Source organism: Arvicanthis niloticus, chromosome 3 (genome assembly GCF_011762505.2).
Source record: "Arvicanthis niloticus isolate mArvNil1 chromosome 3, mArvNil1.pat.X, whole genome shotgun sequence".
Classification (NCBI taxonomy): Eukaryota; Metazoa; Chordata; class Mammalia; order Rodentia; family Muridae; genus Arvicanthis; species Arvicanthis niloticus.
The window spans coordinates 1,753,045-1,767,090 of record NC_047660.1 but is presented as its reverse complement, the minus strand read 5'-3'; the positions used below and the strand labels follow the sequence as shown (position 1 = coordinate 1,767,090).

The 14,046-nt window shown below is 40.5% G+C and overlaps 1 protein-coding gene across 3 annotated transcripts in view; it reads left to right on the top strand.

Moving 5' to 3' along the window:
- Pcca (propionyl-CoA carboxylase subunit alpha) overlaps positions 1–14,046 on the top strand; it is a 300,754-nt gene that overhangs the window by 169,099 nt on the left and 117,609 nt on the right. For all 3 annotated transcript variants that reach the window (XM_034498630.2, XM_076930527.1, XM_076930528.1), the window contains exon 19: positions 3,762–3,864. In XM_034498630.2, the coding sequence (XP_034354521.1) occupies positions 3,762–3,864 (103 nt within the window). The remainder of the gene's footprint in view (positions 1–3,761; positions 3,865–14,046) is intronic.

Genomic DNA, 14,046 nt, shown 5'->3' with positions numbered 1-14,046 from the left:
TTGGTTTTGAGCTCCTGGTGTGTGATCCCTCACTACTGGGTTTGGTTATTTGTCACTTGAAGTCAGAGTTTCAGATTTGAATGTGCAGATTAAGTTGTACAAAGTGAACCCTTGGTTGGACGGCAGCCCTCTCCACAGAATGTGCTTCCCTTGGAGAATGTGTTTTACTGGGGTGACTGAAGCACCTCCCCACCTTTGAGGATGGTTTGTAATTATTTTCCCTTGGATTTTTTTTCTCTCCTTGTTGAGTGACATCCAGAGCCTGATATTTACTATGCAAGTGGTCTACACTGAACTTTATAATCCAATTTGAACCATTTTGAGTTGTAACAGCAGATGTAATTCTTTTTTTTTTTTAATTTGAAACATAACTTTAGGTAGTTATTTCTATCATGTTTATGCTTTTAAATTGAAATTAGTGTTTCTCAGTAATTATTACTATTGTCTTAGCAATTCTGCAGATCAGGAGTACACATTCCTCCATGTTTGTGTCTATTTTAGTACACTATTGTATGGGTGAGTAACTAGCATAAATGCCCAGACCATCTAGTCTATTCACTAAAGAAAATCAAGCTACCTTTAAACCCACGTAAAGCCAGACAAAACCCTAGTGCTAACCGTGCCTGGGGACCACGCTTTCTGTTCTTCTTGGCACCTGGAGGTCTTGCTTCTCTGTGGAACTGCTTTCTTTTATTCTCTTAAAAAAGCACCTTAGATCTTGTTAGGAAAGTGCTACTCCAGGGCTTCAGGCTCAGAGGAAGCTGGGCTTCCTTTCACCCCCTTGTCTCTGTGGGAGCCCCTCTTACAGGTTCAGGGATGCAGGTTCTCAAGTGCATCGCTGAGGAGAAAAGGAGCTGAGACATGAACCTCTGGACTTTCTCTCAGAAGCCTGTGTTCTTCCATAAGGTCCCTCCTGGGACAAGCTACAATGTATATGAAACAGATGTGGATCAAAATAAAGCACAGGAAAAATAAATAGTGGCCGGGTCCCGAGGAGAGTCAGCTATGTCTCGCCACCATCTGCAGGATCGTTTTCTGTGGGAAAAGTTCTGGTCTAGCACAGGACTTCTGATCAGTGACATCCCCCACCTCTCAGGCAAAGGAAGGCTGCCTCATTGGAAAGGGCCTTTGCTCTCAAGGACTGTCGTTGCTCAATTTTAGAAGATTCCATAGCATATAGTTCTAGTTAAGTGAAAGGAAGACAGTGAAATTACACCATTGTTGAGACAGTTTAAGAGGGTGGTAATCCCCTTCTTGAAAAATGTGAGGCAGAGAAGAGGGAGCCCAAAGCTTTGTAATGGAAGGATTTCAGTCTCCAAAAACAGAAGAGAGTCCAGGACTTGGGAGTGGTCATCGTGTTACCTTTGCCTGCCTCCGTTCAGTCCTCACGTGTGTCTGACAATGCAGATGCCACTGTTACTTGAATGTTTTATGAAAGGAGATTCATTCTGTCAATTTTCTCAAAGTCAGAAGTGTAGGCAGAACTCACACTACTTCTATGGAGCAGCAGAGCCTGGTTTGTAATCACTTTGCCTCTGCCTCCTGTTTGTTTGGCTTAATTAAAAGGAGCTGGTCCAATCAGACACACAAGCTGAGTAATTAGGAAAAGAGTAAGGTACAAAGAATGGGGCTTTCCTTCTAAGGACTTGAATGGTAAGTAGTTGAATTAAGAATTAGCATGGTGTGAAGTCAGATACTGTAGACTTGTCATGAGCAGGAAGTATGTAGTTTTAGTATCAAAGAAAGGAAACATGTAGGAAAGCCACATTGCATAGTGGTCCTGGGAGACTGGACATCTTACCACTTGAAGTTGAGCAAGGAATGTAGCCTAGCGAGGAGGCAAATCCAGGACAATCTTGGAACTGCCCTCTTCCATTTATGTGGCTCCCCAGGCCTTTCCTGATGAATGCACTGGGCTGTAGCTCAGTGGTAGGATTCTTGCCTAGCTGTCTTGGAGCCTTGGGTTTCATTCCAGCACTAGAAAAAACATAAGTCAATAAATAAAAATATGAAGTGATTGCAGTCCTTCTAGAGCCCCATAGTTCAGTGGGGAGACATGGGTGTGACCTTGGATGCAGGTGCAGACTGAGGCAGTGGCACAGGAGCACTCTCTGCTGCCTGCCTCGTCTGCCTTGGCTTGGCCAGTGCCTCCCTTTCCTTTCTCCTCCCAGGCTTGTGGTCCTTGTCCTTAGGAACTCTTGCTTACTCTCACTCTTCTCTACGAAGCTCTGCCCTCTAATCACCCAGCAGTCTGTATATTGTTGATGTGGCTTTTGCTTCTCTTGTTTTCTTTTGTAGGATTTTAAGATAGTCATCATTAAACAGATAAAGTGGCCTGTCCAGTACAAACACTCTCTTCACCTGTTAAACCCCCTTCACCAGGCCCTGTACCTAGAGGGGCCTTAAGCATCACAGTTGTTATGACTATGATTTTTTTAAATACCAGATAACATACATTCTTTTGAAATTTGAGAGGCTTGAAAGAAAATATAACCTGCAACATTAATTTTAGATTCGTGGCTGAAGCAAGAGCCTAGATACTAAAAGGTGCCAGTGTTGCTGACACTTCAAGGATAGGAAGGATATAAGTGTGTGACCCTAGGGTTTATTCTGAACTCGTTACTTTTTAAAAACAAAATTGTAGGAAATTTTTGTGTTTCTTTCCTGGCAGCTTGACCTAGTTTTTCTGCTCCATGCAATACCCACATACATTTATATGATAAGACTAGCTTTGTTCAGAGCTCCGACAGCCTTGGCTGGATTCCAGGTCCTCCTGGAAAACAGGACTAGAGAAGACACAAGACATAGGCCGTGTGCAAGATGTCAACCATGTCTGTCCTCTCATCATGTTCAATGACATGGTGCCACTCTTAAGTTCCAGTCACTTAGTGTTTATGAAGTTGTAGGTTACACAGTTTACCGTAGCTTAGTTTTCTCTCTCCTCCTGGTTTTAGTCTTGCTGTTATGCTGAGGTAGTTTATTTTCCAAGCTGGCACTATAGAGGAACATTTTATATAGTTTTACAAGTAGAGCTATATAAAGTTCTACTTCTTAGAAGTTCATTCTTCTTAAAGAAATGAACTTTATTATTATTTTATTATTATTATGTGTATGTATATGCCTGTGTGTGCATAGGTGTCATGTCAGAGAGTAACCTGGAGTTTCTCTCCTGCTTTATGTGGATTCCAGGGACTGAATTTTGGTCCTCAGGCTGTGGAAGCACCTTTACCCCCTGAGGTCTCACCGCCTTCATTCTTTATTACAATGTTGTTAATTGTATCAACTACGAAGAGCAAACAAGCCCCAAGTTCCTACACCACATTATGCTGACTGACTCATTTCTGTCTTGTAAACTTAGCACATTTGTCACAGTGCTTATTTTACTGTAATTAAAACAGAGCTCGAGTAATTAGCAAAAAAAAATAGTGCTTATGAAAGAGTGACTTATGAAGGACTGTCACAATTACACAATTCAGGTTCACAACATGGGGCGAGGATGACAGGTCTTAGAAAAGGCAATGGTTCCACAATTACAGCAGAGGGACGGCTGTTGTCTTTTGAGTGTCTGCTTTTTAAGAATCTCTCCATTTATATCTGGAAGCTGCTATTCCAAGAATGGGGTTAGGGCAATGAAATGTGAAGTGTGATCCTTGACTCTCTTATTCCACACGTCAATGTTAGAAGAAATTAGTTTATTGATAGAGAATAAAATATAATTAACTCTTTTTCTTTCTTTCTTTTTTTCTTTATTTCTTCTTCAGAGTACCAGTTATTAGGCCAGATGTGGCTAAGTGGGAGCTCTCAGTAAAGTTACATGATGAAGATCATACTGTTGTGGTATCCAACAACGGGCCAACATTTACTGTGAGTTTTGCTTGTTTTTGGTAATCTTCCATTATCTAGGAAAATTTAGAACATTTTTAGCCTCTCTGGTGTCTCTTCACAGACTCCAGTATCGCGCTGTGTTTGTCTACATGAGCTGAATATAAAGGGGACTTTTGGTTCTTTTATGCTAATTAGGAACACATTCCTGGATTTAGCCAAATTCTAAACTACTTCCTGATTCACTTTTCTTCAGTACTCAATAAAAAGTCATAGGTTTGGTTTTGTGATTAATTATCCCTCCAGACTGTGCTAGGAGCCAGAAGCCTTGGATAGATAGCATCATCTTGGGTTCCTGTGTGATGTTCTTGAAGAAAAGCTTACCTCCTGGTGCCATTCTTTTTCTTATGAAGAATATAAACTCTTTACAAAGCATCCAAGACAGACTGGTAGTAGTTTAAATTCTGGTCTACAATGAATACAGGCAACTCAGATTTCAGTGTTTATACAGTGGTGTGGATGATACACCTAAAATCTGTGACTAAAGTTCACTGGACAAACACTGAAGAGTTGCTGCTTAGGGAGTAGCTTTGTGTGTTTTCCTGAACAAAGAAGCAGCTGTGTTGTTAGCATGATACCCCTTTACCCACAATCTCTTCTTTGACTCAGTTGCTTTGAGATACATATTGTCTGGGGGAAACAAATGATTTTCGACAGAAGACTGGAGCAGAATGGAAACCAAAATAATGTAATTTTATTCTAAATCTGATGAGGCTCAATGGGTTTGGAAGGTTCTTGATCTTCATGAACACACATAATGGGACTACTATCCAGTCTTTCAAAATATTGAGCTCCAAAGTGAGGAAAATCAGTTGAGTTTATTTATAATAATTTTCTGGATTCCAAAGTCTTTCTCCTTCTCTCTTATGCAACATAATATAAAACTGGTTAGAACAGCATAAGAAACAGAAAGATTAGTGTGTTCACTGCTTTAAAGATGAAGAACTAACTTTACATTGAAGACCATTCATTTTGAAGAAAAAGATCTGAGTGGTCTTGATATGTAAACAAACTGGCTTAGAAATGTATTCCTCCAATGTCAGACGTTTGAGCAGTGTACATTCATTTTAAGTGTTTTGCCTGGTATTTGCCTGACTAACTGCTCACAAGTGAGATTTAGGAATAGATAATCTTTCCTACTAGACCAGTGGCAGCAACCTCTGTAAAGATCTTTCGAACTACTACTTAAGAATATCCAGGGTTGGACCACTGGCTCAGTGGGTAAGGGTTCTAGTCTCACTAGCCTGAGGACCTGAGTTCCATCTCACAGAACCCACATAAGAAGTTACACACGGTGATGCCAATCTATTATCCCAGCACTCCTGGAGCCAGATAAGAGACAGAGACAGGAGAATTTCCCAGAAGCCCAACAGCCAGCTATGCTGGAGGACAGGACAGCAGCAGAAGCAAGAGAGACTGCCTCAACTCAGTGTTGCTCTCTGAACTCTGCAAGAAACCATAGCATGTACTCCCCCTGTCCTTCATACCCTACACTGGATATCAATCAACCAACATTCCAAAGAATATCCAGAATCCCTAGACTACCCATGGAATACTAATGTAACCTTTGTACTAATGAATAAAAAAATCCACATGATCAAAATAATACTTAGCTTTCTTGGTTGGAGAATAATTTCCCACTATCTTAAAAACTTTAAAGCTAATTTTAAAGGTTAGCATATGAAGTTCTGGTATTCATTTTAATACTGTCATTCATACTTTGTTGAAACTTTGTCTTTCCTACTGCCTTCATCCACTTTTCCTTGTTCTTTTCCCTCCCCAAAGCCTTCTTTGTGCTTTTAAATTCTTTATAGTTCATTTTCCTAAATTTAGTTCAATTTTTTTATTAAGAGAACAAAATACTTTCAAAAAGCATAAAATCACTTCATTTAAATTAAAATTAGAGCCCCATCCTCCTAATTTCATGTTACATGTTATATTGTATCTAATACAATTCAATTTGTATTAAAATTAAATTATTAAATTATTAAATTTGAATTAGAATTATTATTAAAAAGCTGGGCTTGGGGGTAGCTCTATGGTAAAGCGTGCATGAAGCTCTGTGTTCTATTAAATCAAACGCACAGGCCTACTCTGGAATGGCAGTGTGAGGTGCTCCATGGAGACACTCGTCAGCAAAGTACCATTGTGAGAGAGTGGTGAGAACCTCCATCCGTAGCTGCTGTGTGGCTGTGTGTAGAAGACAGGAAGGCATCAGCTAAGAAACTGTCAGGAAGAAGTGAGTTCAGCATGGCTACAAAATCAAATCAGTTAAAATGTCTCCTCGTTTGCAGTGGTAGCCCACAGGGAAAACAGTGCCATTAATGAGCGTGCTATTGTGAAGTGGAGCAAGTACAGTGAAGGGAGTGTGAACCATACATGGTGCAACACACAAATTGTAAGCACATTTGGTACAGTACATAAGAAGTCATGAAGCACATGTGGTGCACATGTACAAGTCGTGAAGCACACTTGGTACAGTACATAAGTCATGAAGCACACATGGTGCGACACACAGGTCATTGGAAAAGGATGAAGGAGGAACACAGCCTCCTTGTTGTGAACTGTTGGAAACATGGGGATGGACAAGTCACATTTTCACCCTCAGTGTTCTGAACTGGAGTGAGTCCTTACATCAGAGCAGACAAGTTTATTACTGGGGTAGGAATAGTCCTCTAACCATTTGTAGTCCTGAGTGCCTAACTCGGGGTGTTCTCAAAGCTATAAGATAAACAGATGTGTAGTGGTTCCATTTAGGAGGTCATGATGCCTGTGCTGGGTACTGAGCCCAGGGCTTTTGTACCTAAAAAGCATGTGCTCTACCACTGAGCTACATCCCTACTCTAAAATGATGTTCTACAGAGGCACTAAAATGATTCAGTAGAGGAATGGATAATCCTTTCAGCAAATGGTAGGATATCCATATACAATGAATGAAGTTGGAATTTCTTCCTCATACTGAGTTAATATGCAAAAATTTAGCCAAAATGAATTTAATCCCTAGAAGAAAGAGCTAGGTCCTCTTTCTGACTTTATATGTTACTATATTTTCTTAGGATAAGCAGCACAGGAAAAATGAATAATATTTATCAAAATTAAAATGTTTATGTCAAAAGATACCAACAAGAAAGAGAAGCCAAACCCATAGAATGGGAAAAACCACTTAAATGCTGAATAAAATCTTGTGTTGAAAATATATAAAGACAACCCTTAGAGGGAAAAGACAAGAAATTCTGGTTTAAAATGAGTGAGGACTCTGAGTACATCCCAGAGACTAGCCCATCAGTGGCATGTGACAGGCACGTCTGTACCACGATGCTTTCAGGAAGAACAAATCAAAACTGTGAGTGCAAAAACTTGTTACTTGCCCAGGTGCTGTCAAGAGCTAGAAGCAGGGAAACTGACACTCCCATGTTTTGTTGGTGAGTGTGAGACATGGCGCCTTGGAATTTCTCAGAGAGTTAAATATCTGGGTTATATGGAACCTTGGCCTACTCTGTCATGAGGAATTATTCTTGTGTATTCACTTAAGTACTTGTGTTCTTAGACCGGAAACATTTAAACTCTGAATCATATCAAATTTTTCAAATAATAGTTATGGGACCAGATGGTAGCCTCACAGTGCTGAATTAAAGGTGAGTATATGTATTCATTTAGCCTTTCTGCAAAATAATTTGATGGCATTCATAAAAGACCTGTAAAAGATCCATATCCTTTGGCCTACTAGTTCTAGTCTTAGAATTCTATCCTAAGAAAGTGATGAGAAATTACTTGTATCAGCTTGATACTTTATTTAATAAGAAAGTTGAATGAAGAGTGTTTGCCTGCATTTACAGGATAAAGGGAGGCAGACTTGAAATCAACTAAAATACAGCAAACACCTTCCTAGAGATAGTTATGACCATTTAATCCCATGAGAGCTGCTCTATTTAGGGGTGCTATTGCTGGGATGTAACACCATGATCGAAGCAACCCGGGGAGGAAAGGGTTTATCTGGCTTACAATTCACTTTGTACTCTGTCACTGAAGGAAGACAGGACAGGAACTGAAGCAGGGCAGTATCCCCAATGTAGGAGCTGTTGCAATGGTCATGAAGGGGTGCTGCTTACTGGCTTGCTCTCCATGGCTTGGTCAACCTGGCTTTCAGGTCAGTCACTAAATTAAGAAAATGCCTTAGAGGTTGGCCTACAGCCTGGTCTTTTGGAGGCATTTTCTCACTAGGCTCCCTCCTATCTGATGACTCTAGCTTGTGTCAAGTTGACATAGACCATAGAAGTAACTAGGGAGCTCTTGCCTGAATCTGCTTGAATGGCCAGGAGCTGAAAGTTGGATGGCCTAGAGATGTTAGGGTAGAACCAGATGAACTGACGCCAGCCCCCCTCCAAATCCTAATGATACTCTGCTATACTCACAGGTCTATGTCAAGAACAATTGTTGTCATCAGAGGCTTCCTCTGACAACTGATTGGAGAAGATGAGAGACCCACAGTCAAATGTTAAGCAGAGTTCAGGGAACCTCACAGAAGAGAGGGAGGATCTATTATAGGAACCAGAGGGGGTGAGGACACCAGGAAAACATGGCCCACAAAATCAACTAAGCAGGGCTCATTGGGGCTCACAAAGACTGCAGTCATGGGGCTTGCATGGGTCTGCACTAGGTTCTCTGCATATGTTATAACTGTGTAGCTTGCTGGTTTTTTGTGAGATTCCTAGAGTGGAAGTCCAGGGTGTCTCTGACTCTGCCTGCCCTTGGAGCCCTTCCCTCCTACTGGCTGGCCGTGCCCAGCCTTGGTATGTGGGTTTGTCTGTGCCCAGCCTTATTGCATCTTGTTAGGATATGTTCAGTTGATATCCCTGGAATGCCTACTCTTTTCTGAAGGGAACTGGAGGAACACTGGATCTGGGGGAGAGGAGAGGTAGTGAGGGAACTGAGAGGAGTGGAGGGAGGGGGAAGATGTGGTTGGGATGTATTGTATGAGAGAAGAATAAATAAAAAATAAATAAAAGTGAACCAAAGAAAGCTTCCAGCTGCCTGGACAAAGGGAAGTGTCTGCAGGAAGATGAGGTGTTTGGGAGATGTTGCTAGTGACAACTTAGAGCACACTCACATGTGAGTTTACTAGTGACAACTTAGAGCACACTCACGTGTGAGTTTACTAGTGACAACTTAGAGCACACTCACGTGTGAGCAGGAGCTTGGTTCCCATCATAACTAGAGGACTACACTGGAGTGTGTGAGAGAAAAGTCTGTTGGAAGTCAAGTACCTCTCTTTAGTGTTTTAATTGTATGTGTGTCTGTGTACCACATGCATGCCTGATGTTCACAGAGACAAAGAGAGGGTGTCCAGTCTCCTGGAACTTGAATTACAGAGGGACATGAGCAACAATGTGGGTGCTAGGAATTGAACCTAAGTCCTCTGAAAGAACAACCAGTGTGCTTAACCTCTGAGCCATCTCTCCAGATCCCCCAGAGACATCCTTACTATGTAGAAAGTTTAATTTCTTAAAGATTATTATATTTCATTTACTTGTTTTGCATGTACATTTAAACATGTGGAAATCAAAGGACAGCTAGTAGGAGCTGGTTTTCTCCACCATGTGGGTCCCAGGAATCAAAATCAAATTGTTAGGCTTGAGAAGCACCAGCCAAGTTATTTCACCAACCCCCAACCCCCAACTTTTAAAAAAATTTCAAGTGTGTGTGTGTGTGTGTGTATGTATGTATGTATAGGTCAACTTTCAAGGAGTTGGTTCTCTCCACTATGTGGGACCTAGGTATTGAACTTGGGTGGTCAGGCCTGATATCAAGGACTTTTATCCACTAAGCTATCTTATTGGTCCTGGTTTTTAGTTTAAATTTAAATTTAATTTATCGTTATTGTAGGGGGGGCACACAGTGCATGTTGGTCAGGGACAACTTTCAGGATTTGGTTCTCTCCTTTCAGCCGTGTCCTTCCTCCGTGGCTTCCCAGGGTTGAACTTAGGTCATCAGCCTAGCATAGCAAGTGCACTTTACCCTTGACCTTCTTGCCAGCCCTAATTCCTTACTCTGTTTTCTTAATTTTACTCTTATTTGTGCTCACAGTAGTTTTTAGCTATATTGTTGTTTGTAATGTTATGTTAGCCTATTCATAGATGTTTTGCTGTAACAAATGATTACCTGGATCTGTCTTTGCTAAGACCTCATGCTGCTCTATGGATGGCACTGCACCTGCCTCACTCATTTAGTTCTTGGGGTTGCCGTGATGTGTAAATGCTGCCGAACCAAAGAAGTTCAGAAGCTGAGGCTCAGAATCATAGTGGATTTAACTCTGCTGGACTGTGGACACAACATTGGTAATTCAAGGAATAGTGATCTGGAATAAGGGTAGCTATTGTGCTTTTACATCTCTGGCTAGAGATGCAACTCAGAGGCCAAGTACCCACCTAGCAAACATGCTGTCTTAAACTTAATCCCTACTACCACACACAGTTTTAAGATTGTGTGTGTGTGTGTGTGCGTGTGTGTGTGTGTGTGTGGTTGTGTGTGCACATGCTAACATTTGTGGGTACACCCTTGCTATAGAGCACAGCATTGGGCTCTCTCATTCTACCGTGTGGGTCCTTGTGACTGAACTCAGGTCACCAGGCTTGCTGGTATGCAGTTTTATCCTGTGAACCATCTCACCAGCCCTCCAAAATTTGTTTAAAAGTGTTTATAAACCTTGTTAGTAGTTTTTATAAATGTTAATATTGTGATAATGATTTTTAGCAATGATTGCCTAAATTTTATACAAGTAATTATATTTTTCAGAGCCTTTTAAGGTTTGACAATAACATTCATATTTAAGGAGTTTAAACTCTCATTTTGTTTTCTTAATAATGTTCATTCTGGTTGATTCAAAATGATCTTATCTTTGGATGCCTGTGGTGGAGGGAGGGAAATGTTGTAGAGTGTTCATATCATTTAAATTACCACCCTGTATTTTTCTTCACTAAGAAAAGATACAGTGATGAACATAAGGATAAAAATAATAATTACATATGGATGCATAATAAGAAATAATTGCATATTCCTTGTGTGGCATTTTTCTTCTCTCATATAACCAACTTTTCCCCCTTTGCTCTGCTACTATATACATATATGTACATCTAGACTTCTGAACTAGGAAGACATTCTACCAGCTTGTTTTGATATTTGAAGAACATTTTGGAAATTCAGTTTTAAAATATAGCCCCGTGAGCAGTTTTGTAAAATGCCATTTTAAAAACTAGACAGTAATTAGATGAATTTACAATGCCTATTAAGTGATTTTTTTTTTTTTTTAAAAAAAATAAGACCATTTTTTAAAAAAAGACTTAATTTTATGTGTATAGTGTTTTGCCTGCATGTATGTATGTCTTGCACCCTGGTACTTGAGAGAGAGTCACACCTGGAATTGGATGGTTGTGAGTCACCATGCAGGTGCTGAACTTGGGTTTTCTGGAAGAACAGCCAGTACTCGTAATCACATGGCCATCGCTCCAGCTCTCTTTGCCGTTTTTAAAAAATGTGAACATCAAGCAAGGAATCAAAAATGTGTTTATCAAGATCACTCCATCTCTGTCCCTTTGTAATAGAGGGAAATGCTGAGGGGTGTGGCTACTGTGACTTTCATGGGACCACATGACTCCTGGGGTTTATTGTTTTAAGGCAATGTAGCCTATGATAGATTTGAACTCAGCTCTGCATCACCATATCCACCTTCAGTTTTCTCTTTGACTGACTTACTTTCAAATCCACAGACACCGATTTGCTGCTTTATGTTTTTAGCAGTTTTTAGGAGAGTCTCTGAGCCCTGATAACAACATTATTAAATAAAGCCAGACAACAATTATAATTTACGACAACTCTTAGCTTCCTCATTTAAAAAAAATAATTTGTGACTCAAATTCATGTATGACAAATGAAGAAGAACATCTTTCCAGTAGAGTTGAAAAACGGGCATTGCAATCCACATAGAAGCTTGTCAAATGGTCTGTCCAGGGAGACAGAAAGTCAAGCTCAGGTATTTTAAGTTAGCCAACATACTTAAACTTTTTACTTCTGTTCTTCTTTTAATGTGAATTAAATGTTTGATCATGTAAGCTACTCATCAGGCAGTGTGTGTGTGTGTGTGTGTGTGTGTATGTGTGAATTACAAGCAGAATCTAAACAAAAAAGCAGAACTTGAAAAGCTACATTTGGAAGAAATTATTTTCCGACTGAATTTTTACCAAGTGCCTCATGTAACATGAAATTTATTCAGCAAAGTTAATTTTCTTGAAAAATTATTTTTCCAGTTGAAAATATTAGTAGGAAAATAAAGCACTGTTTTCTTTTTTAAGGTATTTATCAGGAAACATTGCCTGTGTCCTGTTTCTGCTTTGATCATTTTTTTCCCCTAAATCATTATTGAATTTGCACTTTGATGGTTATCTGCATACATATCATGCATTTTGGTTACTGTCACTCTCCGGATTGCCTCCCTCCCTTTACCCCACTACCTATCTCTGCCTCCTACAAGCCGATTTCCATATTCATGTTATTTTCAATTAGCATATATCCTGTTAGATATCATTGTGACATTTCAAACAAAATGAAGTTTTAGACATCTCCCGTCCCCCGTTAATGTTATACAAGTTAAATATGTCAGGTTGTCTTACCCAGAACATTCCATGTGGGGCCATGTGGAGAGCCAGCAGATGGGAGAAGCCTGTTATTCAGGTGGAAATGTTCAGAGATGACTTACAGTGCAAAGGGAGAGTGTGAATGGTTCCTGCACAGTGAAAACAAGGACCACCCTCTTCAGGCCAGCTCAGGGCGAGATGATGTACAGAAACCATTTTCATATGCAACAATGAAAATAAGTGCTGATCCGTTATGGTTATGGGTGCCTTGACATATAATCCCAACATTCATGAGTAGTAGGCATGAAGCAACATTTACTTACGCTCAGGCTGGGCTACACAGCAAGACCTTGTCTCAGAATCAACGAGCCAACACACATAAACCTCAATGTATGTTCAAATGTAGGGCATATAAGAGAGTGTCCATAGCAGTATTGTTTGTAACTGCAGAGAATTCAAACAGCTCAAAGGCTAAGCTTGTTGATAGTTAAATATCTGTGGCACTGTCAGAACACTGACATCCGTGCAGCTGATAAAAATGATTGTGAATCCGTTCTTCATACTGTTTCATTGAGTAGTAAAAGCAAAGTATGTTCATTAGTTGAAAGAAAGAGTATGTTAGGACAGGTGTGGTGGTGCATGCCTTTAATTTCAGTAGTTAGGAGGCAGGGCAGGCACATCTGGTGAGTGCCAAAGCCAGCGTAGGCTGTACAGTTAGATTCTGTCTTGAGCAGGGTAGGGGTAGGAGTTGTGTTTGATTGTCATGTGAACAGAGCATCTTCGGAAGAAGCCACAACAAATGTGGTAAGTGTAGTTGTTGCCCTGATGCCAGGGAGCCAACTGCCTGGCTCCGTACAATGCCTAGGCCATCCAGATACGTGCTCAGATAAACTTCTGGCTCATTGGAGAGCTACTGGGCATAGGCATAGGTCCTTGAAATGTAGTTTCTGAACTGCCTTCAGCTGGAACTCTGAACTTGAAAGTAGATTTTGCAGACCACAGAATGGTTGGAGAAAGAGTGAAAACATGTTTGTCTCCTCTGTGAGATGCCCTGCTTTTTTTAGAAACATCATAAGAGATGCTTGTTTGCTGATAGCACTCTGAAGATTGCTCTCAGGCTCCCAGAATTCATAGCTTTACTGATTGTGAAATACCTCGAGTATTTTAGGTAGTAGAGTGGCTTAAGGAAGGAGGTCCCAAAGTCACTTTCTGTATGGTTGTCACTTCATACCCTGAGAGCCCACAAGCCAACAAATATCTTTTCAAATCAGACACAGCCAAGTCAGCTTGATATCTGATGAAGAGGGTCAGATAAACAAGGCTGTGGAAAAAATCAAGCCTGAAGAGTAACTCGCACAGCTTGATCTGTTTATATTTTAAATGTAGCCTTTCCAGTGGGTATCATAATCTGCTTTTCAGCCAGAAGCCTGAATTTTCATAAAAATGTGAGGCTCCTGCCCATGTAATCTGGAAAATTGCCCATCTAATTGGGAGCAGGGCTGCACCTGCACCCTCTTAAATGGCTCAGGCATGTGGC